General features: G+C 42.8%; 1 protein-coding gene across 9 annotated transcripts in view; it reads right to left on the reverse strand.

Moving 5' to 3' along the window:
- FGFR2 (fibroblast growth factor receptor 2) overlaps window positions 1-15,565 on the reverse strand; it is a 75,141-nt gene extending 59,576 nt beyond the window's left edge. For 3 of the 9 annotated variants that reach the window (XM_031059872.1, XM_014308425.2, XM_031059870.1), the window contains exons 1-2: window positions 15,214-15,563; window positions 131-397 (exon numbers count right to left, since the gene is read on the reverse strand). In XM_031059872.1, the coding sequence (XP_030915732.1) occupies window positions 131-397; window positions 15,214-15,535 (589 nt within the window). In that variant the 5' untranslated portion in view covers window positions 15,536-15,563. Of the gene's footprint in view, window positions 1-130; window positions 398-15,213 lie in introns of all 9 variants that reach the window. The other 6 variants (XM_031059869.1, XM_031059868.1, XM_031059871.1 and 3 more) reach the window with 5 other exon arrangements.
- Between the last annotated feature and the right edge of the window lie 447 nt (window positions 15,566-16,012).

The following is a 16,012-nucleotide window of genomic DNA, read 5'->3' on the forward strand; positions in this document are numbered from 1 at the left end:
GGGATAAAATTTACAGCTACAGAACTCAACTCATTGTGCCCTAGTGGACTGTTTCATGTTAGGTCATTATTTGTCTTAACATCACATCTTAGAGCTTCTGCATGCAAAAACCTGTGTTTGACTCACTCACCTGTAACATTTACAATGAAGTACAGAGTATCACTGTCTAGGGTCCTAACAGCAGTGCAAGCATAGAGGCCCGAATCTCTGGCTGTGGCATCCTTAATTTGTAAGTACTCCCCAATAATCACTGTCCTATTGTCAGGCCCCAAAGGGAGCCCATCCTTAGTCCAACTGATCATGACGGCGTCTCTCAACTGACAGCGCAACTCAAGCGTCTCTCCTGGAAGTGCTGAGTAAACATCTGGCTGAGAGATTTGGTATTTGGTTGGCGGCTCTGCGAAGGTGGAAGGAAAGGAGGAAAAAATAGAAGAAAGAGAAGGGAAAGGAGAGAATTTCCAACACAGGTCAGTCAAGGCCCTTTTCATCCACGGAAATCAAGTTACGTTAAATTTAAAAAAAAAAAGTTTCGTCCAGATTAGCCCAGTGTTCTGTTAAACTGAACCACATGCAGGTTATCTTCAAGAAGTTCACCAAAAGTGAAGCTCAGGCATTTTTGATCAGTGTCATGGCATGTCCCTTGTCCCCATTGCCACACCAACACATTATTCCTCTCATCAGTCACAGAGAGCAGGGGACAATGAGGTTTGCAGAACCTGGACGCTTCAAAGGACTTGTAGGAGAAGGAGGGGTTCAAAAGGTAAATTCCACTTTCTGTCTTAGCATTTGGGTCCACAATTCAAATGAATAATTATCTTTCCCCACCTGTTTTTATTTTAGGTTGCTTTTTAATTTTTAAAACCTGGGGAGTGCTGTTTTGAAAGAAAAGTATGCCCAAAACCCCCTTCACTCACTAGGCTAATAAACGTGTGTTCCTATACACAGTATATAAGATGCCTTTTATTTTTCTCCCTGTGCCCATCACAAAGTCTCTACATTTCCCTTCTGCACTACCAGCACTTCTCTCCATGGCATTAACTTTTCCCTTTAAATTCTTTTTCGCTTCATTACTTATTTCACAACCTGTCCCAAGTGAATACAGCAGAAACCCAGGGGCACAAGCAAAGCTTTCAGCGTCGCAGTATGCGCACAAGTTCCGAGCGCAATGGCTCATCCGTCGGCTCCCTTTGGTAGCAAGAAGAATGTCAAACCACAGTCTTTTTCCAAAAAAACATCCTTGGAAAACTACATCTGCCTATAGTTACTAGAGCTTCATCCCCCCCTCGCAGGGCCAGCTCTCAGCAGGGGAAAAGAACCAGCAGCCCCGGGCACTCCAGACTGTCTCCACAGTACAGTGGGAAGGCTCAGCACACCTACCACAAGTTCAGGCTGTTCCACAGAGAGGCACTGCTTCTGGCACTGGTTTGTCCCTACCACCACACTATCTCTGTCCCAAGGGCCTCACCAAGGGAGGCAGGGATGGTAAATAAAGGAAAGAAGCACAGAGGCATCTTCTGTTTGCTCATGGGGAGGGTCAGGGCGCACAGACAGCTGCTCCCCGCGCACCCCGGACACGTCCTGCCCTGCACAGGCACAAACTGTGTGCCTAGGAATAAATAAAACACCTTTCTGGCTGCTTGGGACTCTCAGGGAATACCAAAAGGTGGCTCTTTGATGTCCACACTTCCTTCTAAGAATGCCAAAACCCTGAAGCCAGTGTTTCTCCTCCTTGGGTTGTCACTTTTTGTATCACACTTTTAACAGGGAAGCCTGAAATGAGCACCACATCTGAGCAGGCCTGGAGATGGGAGTCTGGAAATGCTGAAGCTCTGTCAGTAATTGAGTTTTGTGCAGCCCTGAAAGGAACAGTGAGTTGGACTTGATGGTCTCCATGGCTCCCCTTCCAACTCAAAATATGACTCCATGAGCACCAGAAGGGTCCAGCATGGTGGGGGACTCATACATTTAGGTATCAGGTTCTACTGATGGACTTGGAGACCCAATTTCTCTCCCACTCATCCTGCAATCCTGTCATTACAGGAATGTGCCCTATCAAAGCTTCTCCCGCCTTTTTCATTAGGGCAAACATGTTTTCTCAAAGAACAGGTCTGACACACACATCACACCAAGGTGGCACATGAAACCCATCCCAACACAACCAGTTACAGAGACCGTAAACTTCTTGGATTTAGATTTTATAACAAGGTCTCTAAACTTCCTAGTGTGCAGAGTTCCATCTCAAGAGTCTAGGACATGCTCCAATACAGATTTATACCTCTTATAAACTAATTCGGTCTTGCTGATACAGTCATGAACCCACAGGTCTGCAATGCAGGTGTTTCACTGAGTGCTACATTATGCTCTTAGAAATCAAATTTCCAGAAGGAGCATGGGCTCCTTTCTACATATATTTCACCCTACTAATGAGTGTGTTTGAGTCTGCTTGAGAATTTTTTTAAATTAGATTTTACTGTCAAGTAAAAAAGGTACCTGATGCCAGTTGCCTAATTTACTTTGAAGTTAGTAAGACTTTTTTGTAATGCGCTACCTGCAAAAAAAATTTTTTACAGAGTTTACACTGTGCCAGCAATGTACTGGAGTCTAAAAATGTCTGTTTAAACTTCTTTAAAAGCCACCTTGGGTGATGATACCTCAAACCTCCTTTAAGTGCATTAGAGCCTTCTGCTGAACAGTGCCAGGAAACTCACAGGATGAGCCCACACACAATTAAAAGGAAATTAAAATGAAAATCATTTTTTAACATCACATCTCTGATTTCATCTCTTTTTAAATCACTAACTCCAAATTTGCACTGAGTCTTTCAACACAAATCCAAACCCAGACTTAAGAATAGTAATTTATTTCAAAACTACAATTAAAAAAAATTCCTTTTACAAATAAAATCACTAGTACACTAAAGGAAAAACAAGTTTCAAACAGGTATTAGCATTTGGTATAAATTATCCTCCTCCATTTCTTTCACTTTAGAGTATCAGGGAAGATGCAGCAAAGTGTTGTCATGATATAATGAAGTCATGTTTGGAAATTGTGAGTTATTTCAGGTAAGCCTTTGTGTTGCCAAACTAGAATGTAGCAGCACTTAAGACTGTCACTTTTTATAATGTTTGCCTATAAACTTTTTTCCAGTGTGGGTTTGAAATGGTGCCCAAAAGCAAACAGAGAACAGGTGGGATTCTGAGGCATGAATCCACCCAACAGCTTCACTGCGAAACTCAACCAGTTCAAACTGTTCAGAAATTCCCAGCAGCACATAAACAACCTATGCTGCAAAGTTAACTCTCCCTGGGACACTACATGAGATTTTTGCACTGCTCTGAAATTTAGGGACAAATTTTGAACTCATGTCCATGCTGTACCAACAAACCAGCAGCTCCCCTGTGGCTGACAGCAGGGTTCTGTCCCTGCTCCACAGGCAAGGCTTGATGACCTGCTATCACATCCAGCTCCTCCAGCCCTTTTGGAAGCTCTGCCTTGGAACTGGACCCTCAGCCATCACCAGAGGCCTGTGAACCAGCCCTTTGCTGGGTTTGTCAGGTTAGATATAAGGAAGTTTCTACAATGAGGGTGGCACAAGTTGCCCAGAGAGGCAGTGGATGCTCCATCCCTGGAAATATTTAAGGCCAGGCTGAACAGGGCTCTGAGTGGTCTGCTCTGGCTGAAGATGTCCCAGCTCATTGCAGGGAGCTCCAAACCATCTAAGGAGGCATAGGAATCCTTTTTAATCAAATCCTGCAAATCCTGTAACTGTGGCACTGGTTCCTCCTGCAGAGGTGCACTACCTGACGTGAATTACACCTGTCTGTCACCCCCTAGAACACCAAACAAGCAACAAAGGCACATGCAGAATGACTCTGGGTGTTCCTAAAAACTGCAGGACAGGGGACACTGCTTCTGCTATTTTCTGCTCTCAGCCACATCCTTATTTGTAACAGTGGTGCACACAATGTGTTTAAACTTTATAGGTGGAGCTGTTGAACAATACTGCCATGGAAAACCAAGCTGCTGTTAAATAAACAGCGGTGAACTTTTTCTCTGCCTGCTCATACAGCCTCACAGCATGGTTTATGCCATCCAGCCATCAAGTGGAGTAAAGACTGTTTGTATAAAAGCCATGACCACAATAGAGGACTGGGGACACTCTGACTGCTCTATTTCAGATTATTAAGATATGCAATTGTATTCCAAATCATGTTTCTGTTCCAAATTCGGTCACTGAGAGGTTTATACTTCCTTAGGTTTTAGATTTATTATTATCATTATTATTAGTCTCCATTTAATCGTATGTTAACAAAGAACTGCTTATCTTAAGTCTCAAGTCATTTAGTTACTTAGTTACAGAGCCAAATAATGAAACCATCAGCTAATAGCTAACCCCAGCAAAGATTCTCACACAACTCTCCAGAACACAAAAGCCTCAGACCCCATCAAGCCACTTTCACTTCAAAAGGCTTTAGTAAATAACTAAACACTCACCACAGTGTGCCCAGAAGGGTCAACAGACCTGACCTGTCAAGAATCCAAAAGGTTCATTGCAAAATTGAATGTCCCCACAGGGAACACCATGCTGCCAACCACCACCACCACCACTGCTGCTGCTTCTCCTGCCCCTCCTCATGGTTCCCCTGTCATTGAAGGAAGTCCAGCAAGACCACAGTGGATGAACAACATGGAATGGGGATGTCAAATAGGTCTCATGACTTTGCAAGTCAAGCCCAAGGCTTTAGGCTCTCTGCAGGAGGCAGCCCAGGTATCACCAGCCAGGTGTGCAGCCTTCCCACCCACCTCCCAGAGACAAAATGATGGGATTCTCTCTTAATTTAAACTGGCAGACCAATATCAAGAGGATCTCCATGGCCTCTTCTGACAATGGATGATAAAATCAGCCTGCAAAAGACACAGCCACCAGTTTAAGAATGCAGGGAGTCATTCCTGGCCATGGTGACCATCTCCCATTAGCCAACAGCAAAACAAAGGCTCCTTAGACAAAGGGGCACAAAACAGTGTTTGCAATTCATCCATCAGCTGCTCCAAAGCCACTGGATTCCTGGGTACTGCTACCATCAGCCAGCTGCCAGCTCTGCCCGGCTCTGCCTCTGCCAGGCACCATCAGGAAGTCTCTGTTCTGATAAAACACTTTCCAAATTGCTACAGTTCCTCCCAGAATTTTAAAACACTAACAGTTTATTATTTTTTAAATCCCTTGTCCCTGAACAAGACTCCAAAGAGCACGAATCATTTCCCCTCCATCTAATGTATAAAAACATTAGTTGCTCAAATCTGAAGAAAAAGATCTGGGCCTTGTAGAAAGGCTTTAAGTACAAAACTTAAAAGAGCTATCTATGATAGCTACAAACATAAATATGTAGCAGATTCTACATCTTTACTTGTTCCTTTAACAGAAACCCCTGGGCTGCTCTATTTGACAGACTTTCATGAAACAAAGGGCCAGGTTCTCCAAAATAACTTTTTCCTGGCATGTTCATTAGTATTGTTATCCTTATAAAATATGGACATAATCATCTGATGGGTAAAGAGATGAAACCAGACCAAAACCAAAAAAAAATTACGTAAGGAACAGGAATAATCCTCTTGCCCTGGAAATGAACATTTGCAAAATAAAGTTGCCACATCATACGTGGCTGGTGCTCCAGCAAGTGTGGAGCTTCCAGCCACACTGACCTGGACCATGTCAACTCCTACTGAGTGCTACATATACTAAAACCATCTAAAAAAAAGTGAATCTCCTCCAATTGCAATAACTTGCCAATGTCATCATGGGTAAGGGAAAATATTACACTGCACTATATCTTGTTTTCCTAAGCTTTGAAGGCTTAGAAAAATAAAAAATTCTGGTGAGCAGCAAAGCATTTTGCCACTTGTGTACTCCTTGGACAAGAAAAAAACCTTTGCTAAAACCAAAAATTATCCCCATGTGATTGTATCCCATCTGTCTTGGGTCAGCAGGGAACAGTCCCCAGGCAGCATTTGGCCCTGGCTACAGCCACCCAGACCTCATCACAGCCAGCAGAGGAGGGCAGTGGGACCAAACCCCACGAGGATGTTGGCTGGCACAGGGTGAGGGACATGAAAATTTTCATCAGGGCTTTGACCAAGCCAAGCAGTTGGGTGGATGTGTCTCACCCACCCCGTGGTTAAGGAAAGATTCAATCCCAAAGAGAAAGAAATTATACTTGTCTAGGCTTCGTGCAGAGATGAAAAATTCCTACAGCTCGTGGCCTGCTTGCTCCTACCTGTCTTTATAGCCGTGGTTGTTGAGTTACGGCTGCAGAACCGCGCAACCTGCGTCAAAAACGCCGAGTATCACATGCTCCTGGGCTTGGCCCTGTGCTCTGTGCTGCTGGAAGCCAGGCCAGGGAAGACTCAGAGCATGCCAAGTTCAAAGTAAACAGCAGAGAGACCAGCGAGGCCACCTCCTGCTGCTGGGAACTGCCCTGCCACTTGTTCCTGTTTGTCCCCATTCCGCACAGCCTGCTCCTTGCAGGGTGACGGGTTCTCTACACAGCAGCACCATGGAACTGGTCTGCAGATAGGGCAAGAAACAGGAAAGCACCAGGATGGCTTCTGCACAAAGACTTGGCAACCATCGAGGGCAAGAGCACCCCCAACCTTGAGAAGCCACACCAAACCCCCTAAAATTACTGTGCTGCCTTCTGTAATATCATCAGTTTGATGAGAAACTAAAGGCCATCTTCAGGATGTGAATGCTTGGTTCCAGCATTCACCAAATCTTGACCACTTCTGTTCAAGCCATAAACTCCACCATCTGCCTTAAGTAACAGAGTGGGAGTCTCTCTGCTAAGCGAACTGAGGAGTACAACAAACCTAAGACACATGTAACACAATCTCAAAAATAATTAACTGCTCTTCAAACTCATTACAGAAGAGTCTTCTCATGTAATCTATTATACAATACAAAGGGGAAATTAATCACGTTTTGCCAGAACCTCAAATGAAAAGCTGAAAAAAAACCTAATCTTTTCTTTCTAAAAAAGCAGAATTTGAAACTAAGAACATTTTCTTATTGTTTCTTCTTTCAGCAAGAGCAGAACTTCAAATCTCCCTGACTGAACTCTGCATGTAACCAAGTGGCAGAGCAATTAAACCAGCTCCTGTTGTTCAACCCAGCCTTAAATTGTGCTTGGGAAAGGCTCCATAATAAGATATACAGCCTTGGGAAAACGTACAAGCACGTATATTTGGTTGCAAAAGGTTTTTCTTGGGCTCAGTATTTTCTTCCATCTATTCCAATCTGTAGCACTTTTTCAGATTCTTTATTTGCATTTCAAGAGCAACATAAAACCTGAACAGAACGTAGCATAGATCCAAACATAAAAACAGAACCTTTTTCTTCCAGGTTTGCCAAAGTCCATGCTCAAGACTATTACTGCTCAATGTGCAAAAGAAATAAATTACAACTGGGAGGTTAAAAATTGCACAATTCAATGTTGCAGTTGTTAGTTCTGGATGCAGAGAACATCTATTCAGATTCCCTACAAGCAAGTCAGCAGTTGTTTCTTTTGTACACGGTCCCATTTTTACTTGACTATACAAATCCTCTTAATTTTAGCAGCTCGTCTGGAAGTCTCATCTTGCCTGTTCCCCTGAAATTCATCTCCCCCCACTTCCTAAAACGGGATTTGAAAATAGGCACTGGAAACAATATCCCCAAAACATCCTCTCAGCATTTTGGAGAGTCCCATCCACAACACACAGGGGTATAAACCATGGGATATTCTCCAAACACTTCAAAGCCTCAAGGCATACCAGGCTCCCTTTCAACCCAGAGCAATATTTAGGCAAGAGGCATCATAGCTTGTTTCATTCCAGCTCCACACAGAGGACAATCTCCAGTGGGGACAAAGAAAGAGCCCTGAAGTGAAAAGCCAGGCAGCTACCGGCCCTTCCAGGTGGCACACAATGCTCCACCTGAAATTCCAGACACCTCCATCACTCCTGATTGTACCAGTGGCTCCTGGGCACTTTGCCACACTAATGGAAGAGTGCTCAAACCTTCTGAATTGCCAGAAGAGCTATTACTGAGCTGTGGTTCACTGCAGATTTATTGGAGAGTCTCCATGTTAATCCTGCACGGCTGAAATACCTGTGCTACACTGCTGAGCAAACAGTATCAGGGAAATCTGGGTACTTCAATACTCAGTAGTATCTCAACAGCACTAATTTTCATAAATAAACAATGTTTAACAGAACCATGCTCAAGAATTACTCAAAATTTGAACTGGGCGTGAAAAATTATTTTCAAGAACTGTCAGGTGGCATTTAGGATTAGATGTCATGTTACTTTCCTTGAAACAAATTAAATATTGCAACACTGAGCCGGGCACTTTCCAAACTTGCAAAGCCAGTCTCCCAGAGCAGGTTCTGCTCCTGCCCAGCAGCAGGTCCTGCCAGCAGCTCACCTCTCCACACAGCCCATCCTAAAGGAAGCCTAGCATGACTTTTTCTACCTCACAACTTTTCATTACAGTTTAAAAACTAAGTTGTCGCTTCCTCCAGCCTTGTCCTGGTGGGTGCAGCCCACCAAGGCATCCCCAGCCACAGCATCCCACTCTAACCCCCAGTCAGAACCAGACACAAGTCCCGTGGGAGAGAGCCTGAGGTGTCACAAAACTCTTCTCCTACCTTTTCCTTCCATGTAACAAAACTCTATTCAAAACAGAACGGCTAAGAGGAAAAAAAAATTCAAGTACAACCAAACTATGATTTTCTTGTTCTCAACCAGCCTCTCATGCTCATTTTTCTCCCTTCCCGTCCTCCAACACATTTCCCTTTCCAGTAAACCCTCACAAATGCAAGCCATTTCTTTGGTACAAAGGAATTTTCCCCTCTTCCCAGTTCTTGTGGCTTTGCTTGACAGGGTCAGTGTCCCAAACTGATGAGCCAGTTCTTTTGTGGGGGAGGAAAAGCAATAATTACACACAACCTGCAACGTGTGAGGAGGGGAATGAAAGTAGGTCAGGTCTCAACTCCTCAGCTTCACTGGGGTTCACCAAATGCTTTCACTTACAGTCACTTTAAAAATACAATTAAAATAATAATAGCACAGCAAGTGAACAAAGCAGCACTGTAGAATTCAGCTTTCTGTCCCTTTCTTTGATATGGATAATTGCATTTATGTGGTGACAAGAGGCACAAAAACCTAAACCAGCAGAAAATGAAGCCCACAAGACACATTCCAGTATCAGGTGTTCTGATATTCAGAAGTCCAGGAAAAACAAAACCATTAAAAAAGGGTTCTTTGGGGGAAAAAAACCACCAAAGAAACCACCAGTGGTAATTAAGAGATGGGAAAGGACAATCTGGAAACATACATAATTGGTTTACGTATTATAAGGTGGTTTTGAAAGTTAAAAAAAAAATCCACATTAAAAAAAATCCACTGCTCTTACAGAATCTTGTTTTGCAGCTGTCCTGGTTGGGAAGCACAGTCCCCAAGGAGCAAATGCCAAGGCAGTTCTGCTGACGCTCCCAGCCCCGACTGAAACCCGAAGGGCCAAACTTCCAGAACAGCTCTGGCACTCCCAGCGCACGTTTCGTAATTATAACAGGAGCTGCTGGCTGCTGAACTCCTGCAAATCTGGTCCTTATTTAAGATCTGACTCTTACAAAGTCGCTCCAAAGTTGCTCAGTTGCTCCAACTTCTCTTTCAATCAGCTTAAAAGTCAGTTTAGTCCCTGGTACTGCAAGACGGCGGCTGTGATTTGGGGAGCATGCTGTGCCAAATCTCCCCAAAAAAACCCACTGCAAACACACCCTGCAATGTGCTGAACCCAAACTCAGAGGCCTCACTTCCAAATCAGTCCCCAAATTGCTCAGAGGATGATTTTACACTGAGAGGCTCCATGCCAAACCAAATACTGCCCTGTTTCCCACCAACACAAATCAGTGTCCTCTGCAGAAGATGTTCCCACTTGTCCAGCTGGGATTCATGGTCCCTTTTCAGCCTGAATTTTGCACTTCTTTAATTACACTGAAATAAATTTTCTCCCCTAGTCAAACCAGGTGTGCTATTACGCACAGACAAGACATAACTTGCCAAAGTGGGTGATGGTTCTTTTAAAAACACAAGATTTAAACTGCTCAGGAGCGCTGTTTCGAAGAAAGTCTCTTCCACTCTAAAGATTCAATTTTGAAGAGTCTCAAAATGTTAAACACTTGAAAATCTGACACTTCCAATAAGGAATTTTTCTCTACAAATGAGAGAAAAAGACATAGTTCAGTATTTTTCTAACATTTCCATCCAATCCAAAACTAAATACTCATTTTAAGAAAACATTAATCTCTGAATGTTTTTGTTTAAAGCCATTTAAAGATCATTTCTAGTGAAGCTGGGAAGCTGGATATAGAAATAAGCTCATTAAGGGCTACGCTATGGTTATTATTAAAACACCACAATAGTCCATCTTCTCATGCATACACAACCTTGCATAACTGGAGATGTCAGCATTTTCATTGTAAATTCTGCTTTCAGAGGTTTCAAACTTGCCTGTAAAAAAGTTGCTATGGTCTGAAATTTGTTGCTATTTCCCTGCCAAGGAAGAACTATTTTAATATTAGGAAGCTATGCATTCATTGGAGTCGGCCGCTGGTTTGGAGTTTTATCTATACAAGTGGTTTTAAAAAAAAGAATAAAAAGATAAAAAAACCTCACAACTCAGCATCTTTGAAAATCTTCTGGCTCAAAAAAAAAAAACCCAAAAAAACAAATCCTCACTAAAGGAATCAAATTCCCAAAAGTTAATAACTATTATACTCCTTCAAAAAGCTTCAGCTGTATGGCAGATAAGCCTAAAACATGCAATTATTTCTGCTACTTTGCAAAATAGTAGCCACACTGAGAGACTACCAACTCCCAGCGTCTCATCAACACTGACTGTAAATAACAACCCTACCCATGTCCAATTAGTTTGAAGCTCAAGACCATGCCCCTGCTGAAGGGCTGCAGATTTTAAACACAGAATGGACACATTAAGACTGATTTAATCTGGCTGCTTGTACAATTCCCCAGAATCTCAGCTAGCAAATCCTGTACTGGGCCAAATAACTTACTGAACCAGATCCCTGAAAGGGCAGCCAGCCCTCACCCGAAGCTGTGGGGATGTCACATTCCTCCATAATGGGCTTTAATAATTGCCCTTCCATGAAATAAAATTAAAAGGAAAAGAAATTAAAAAGATAAAGCCGACTCTGATTTAACTAATAGGTTTGAATTCTTAATTTAACTTGCAGATATCAAAGCCGCTGCTCTCGTTTGAAAAAGAAAAAGCCAAAATAGAACAGCCCAAAGGGAACCCTGGGTGAACCATTTGCTTTATTTTTTTTCCTACCACACTAGAAGCAGCATTCTGGTGCTTCTACACCACCTCTGTCCCAGGAAGACGACGGATGTGCAGGGTCCCCCCAGCCCTGTGACCTCTCGGCAGGGTGGCACTGGCTGGGGATGACCCATGGGGACACCCCAGGATGGGGAGTGGGACAGGGGACATCCCACCACCACAGCATCCCTCCTCCACACACTGGAGCACCTCACAAAACCCCACATCCTGCCCCAGGCAGGTCACAGCAGCTAAAGAAGGATCTCCAAGTGGACATGCTGACCACTGTGACCACAGGTGACATTAATCTTTAAGCACTGCCAACATTTTGACAAAAATTAAGGTATATTGCTCATATGACTCAACATTTTTGTAGGTGCTGTGCTGAACATACTTATTTTTGGATGTTGTTTAGCGTCAGCAAGTGGCTATGACTGAGTAAATCCCATAGAAAAACCCATTATTCACTTCCACCATAAGCACACATCACCCCTTAAAGGGGATCTCTCCCCTTCCCTGCTGCTCCTGGGAACCTCCCAAATTTATGACCACTCTGAACTACTGTGTTTTCCACAGGACACAGAAATAGGCTGTCCCTTGTGGAAAGCTTAAATTAATCCCTTGAAATTTGACCTAAATTAAAAGAATTGAAACGCGTTGTCACCACACCGGGCGGGGGCTCCGAGTGGGTACTCCAAGGACAGTGTCAAGGCATTGCATGAGGGTGAGAGACCAAATTAGCTCCCCAGCAGGATGATAACACACAGCCTGGGCAAGGGGAGGTCAAGGGAGAGCTCACTATTTATCAAATATATGTCTAAACTAATTATTCAGTTCACAAAGTAAGCCTTGAGCCCATGTGTGCGGTCAGAGCCCTTGTGAAACGCTGGCTATCATCAAAGGCCTGGGCACACACAGCTCAGAGAATGCTGCCTTTGTGCACGCTGGGGGAGACTTGTTTCTAAATATTTAAAAGCAGAAAAAGTCTCTCTGCTCCCCTAGGACGAAAAACATGTATGTAAACACTTGATGTGAGATATAATCTGAGAGCTGACAGTCCCCACAGAAGTCCTACAGGTCCTGTTTCTGCTCACACAGCTCAACAGCCCCGGGTTTTGCCATCACTGCTTGGGAATAAAGCACCACAGCTGAGATCCACCACACTCAGGATCCCACAATATCAGCACCAGCATTACCACTCACAATGGATCAAGATGCCATTTTCAGTGTAAACACTTTCATACGGAGCAGAGTAATACCCAATGGTCACAGAGGGAGATTTATTTACTCAAGACTGACTGAGAAGAGCCAAAAAGCACAGCACCCCCTTAATGCATGACATCTTGCACATATCCATCAGCTGATTACTCTGCTAGATAAATACTGCCTAAACTAAAGCACACACTTTAGTATTTTTTATACATAGCCAGACACTCTGAAGAAAATTATTTCAAATGCCCCTAAAGTTACACATAGCTGAGAGAAGGTATTTTCTCTGTTACACCCAGAGGAACAAATCTCAATTCCTGTTAATGTTGTGTACAGCTTTTCCAATAGTCTGAGTCACTAAGACAATAACCAATAACAATCCAAGCACCTTGTATTAAAAATAAATAAATGAATGCAGACAATTCAGGGCATGTCTGTGAAGGAAGACTCAGGAGCAGATCAGCAAATGTCACCAAAGGTCACGGCCCTGCCGACCTCCTCAGCTGGCATGAAATGCCATAGCTCTAATGACTGCAGTCAGCACCCCCACTGAAGATTTACATTACTGGAGCACCTGACCCCCCAAATTAGCTGTGTCCAAAACGCTTTGGCATTTACTAAATTAAAAAAGACGTCTGCTCTGTCTTTGAAGAGATCTTTTGAAGGGTTCTTTTTGGTTTGGGCTTGGAGAGCTTGTGGGTGGCAGTGATAGAACCCAGAGAAGGTGATTGTGTAAAAACTTGGTTGCATTTTGGTTTGTTTTTTCTTATCAAAGGGTTTCATGAAATACATAAAGGAGGTTTTATTTCCCAAATCTCAGATATAAATCCCACACAATTCCCTGTATTCTGCAGCATAAAAGCTCTTATTATGCTATTAACTTAGAAGCGTTTTCTGATTTTTTTTCTTGTTTCTGGTAATGATTTAGGTTCTCACATCTAAAATTGTTTCACATCAGTAACATTCCTGCCCAGGAAAGAAGTTTTAAATCTTTTTTAACAATTTACTCTTTGATAAAACCCAGATTCCACCCCCAACACATTCAGTGTGTAAGAGACAAACTCAAACTGTGCTTTCCAAAATAATAAACGCTATTCTTTCCCCGAAAAGTTACAAAATTATCAGTCACCATTCAAGAAATATTACTTTTCTTCCTGTAAAACACTTCACCAGTCTTCAAATACAGTATTTCTGACTTAACCCTAAAAACTAGGGGACCTTACTACAAAGCTAGTCTGAAACCAGAATTATTCATGATTTTGTCATTCTCCTGAAAAGCCAAAAAGGCACCAGATGTTCAATTAACAAATCATACAGTAAGTGGCAACAAGAGTTGGATTTTTTTTCTTTTTTAAATCTCAGGTTACCTTCAAAAGAAAAAAAAAAACAAGCATTTTTGCTATCAACAATCTCTGTGGCTGACAGATGACAATATTGCTATTCTTTGAGAAATTTTTTTCGGGAACGTTTGCTAGGGAAGAGGGCTCATCATCTCTAAATAGTTCATCCCCCGCCATCAATAAAAATGTACTTGGAGTGGATTCTAAAAATGCGTTAGCTGGTGACGTCTATTTTTAGAGGCAGTGGATAGAAACAAATAAGTTTTGCATGAAGAATTATTAAATAAAAACCAAGCTGCGTCCATGGACATGAGTAGTAGAATGTGTAAAGGCCAAACTCTCTGCAGCAAGCTTGCCAGGTCAGAAATGCTCTGTGGACTATTAGATCAGCTTGACAGCTGAGTTATTGGATCTGTGATCACTCCTCCAAAAGACAGATACAACCTTATGAAAGAAGCCTCAATTCCTCTCCCAGATGCTCAGAGAGCAGCAATGATCCAGCACAACACAGTAAAATCATTCTTCAACACAATCAGCCCACAACAATAAAAAAGAAGCCCCTCCTGAGTACTCTAGAGAAGAAAACCACTTTGCAAAGCTTGAGGAACAGACAAACCTAGAAGAACATACCAACAAGTGCAGGCTTAAAATAGGAGATTTTTTCAAAACACGTCTTTCAATGTGAAGGTCTAGATTGGCCTTTGCTCTCACAGCAATAAACTCCAGCCCTTCTATTGAGATCTCAAGATTCACACCTTCAGAACTTGTGATCCAGACACTGGAAGTTTGTCCTGAGTACAAACACCAACAAAGCTGCAACAGCATTTCTGCGGAGTGCCTAGCAAAACTAAACATTCACAAACGAAAACTACCAAGATTCATTTTTCTCTGGACTCCTCAGGTTAAGACAATCCCAAAGAGCAGCAGCCACTCATCCACTTCGCTCTTTGAGACAGCAACACACAACAGCACGAAAGTGCCACGGACTGGTTTCCTTAAAAACCCATTCCTGAAAACTTTCATCTCTACACTTTGATTATACAACGTGATGACAGTCCCAAGTGAAATCACTGACACCACTGGCTTGCACAAGAATAAACAAACTCACGCTTGTACAAACACAGCCTGGGCGAGAGCAGGGAAAGTCAGAAACCGTAACTCTCCAGGGCTGCTCTGTTCCTTGCCTTAGATTTACCAGAGCACATGGAAAGATCTTGACTGCTATTTCAGATGACCAAGCATTTAAAATTAACTTCTTTTAAGGAATTAAGTATTCGAGAGTGATTTACCTTCAGGTTCCACCGTGGTGTCTTCAACAACTAAATTAAATGAAGGTCGAGCCAGGGAAAGTCCAGCCATGGTGACCACCACCAGGCAGATAAGGCAACCCGAATCCCAGCTGACCATCTTTTTAGAGTAAATTCCTGGTCCATTTCCATATCTCCATGTGGACTTTAATCCCATCTGAGCACCTCTAGAGAAGCATGGAGAGAAAGCTGTGCCTTTGGCCAGGGTAATGCCTCCTCCCTTGGAACGGCTGCTGCTGCGGGGAGGAGAGAGATTTAACACTGTCAGCAAAAACATCTCCAAACACAAACCAAAAACCTTCATAAAGCCTCAAACAGAGCTGAGGTGAGAGGGAGGGGAGCAGGAGGACGGGAAAAATAGTTTTCCAGCTTCAAGAATATGTGAAAAGTGAGTGACTTTTCATCTTCTGTTAGCAGTTTCCATCATCACCTGAGGCGTAACCAAGTCCTCCTTGTTTTCACAAAATCACTTCTCAGCACATATTGAGAGCTATTTTACTGACAGAAAAACATACAGGTTTTCAAAAATGAGAGGCACACACATGTGCAGGCACATAACCTGTAATGCTACAAAATTACCACAATTATACAAATTATATTCTTGTTATTGTTTGAAGGTTTATGTAAGTTTGCCTTGTTTTTCATTCCTTCACCTAGGCAGTTCTGCAGCCAGATGAATTTGCAGGAATTCAGTAATTTTCCACAAGAAAAACAGTTGAAAAAATATACTGCTTAGACTTGGAAAAATCTGTAAGACTATTTCAACTCAGGACTTTCAGCT

This window comes from Geospiza fortis, unplaced genomic scaffold (assembly GCF_000277835.1).
Source record: "Geospiza fortis unplaced genomic scaffold, GeoFor_1.0 scaffold452, whole genome shotgun sequence".
NCBI lineage: Eukaryota > Metazoa > Chordata > Aves > Passeriformes > Thraupidae > Geospiza > Geospiza fortis.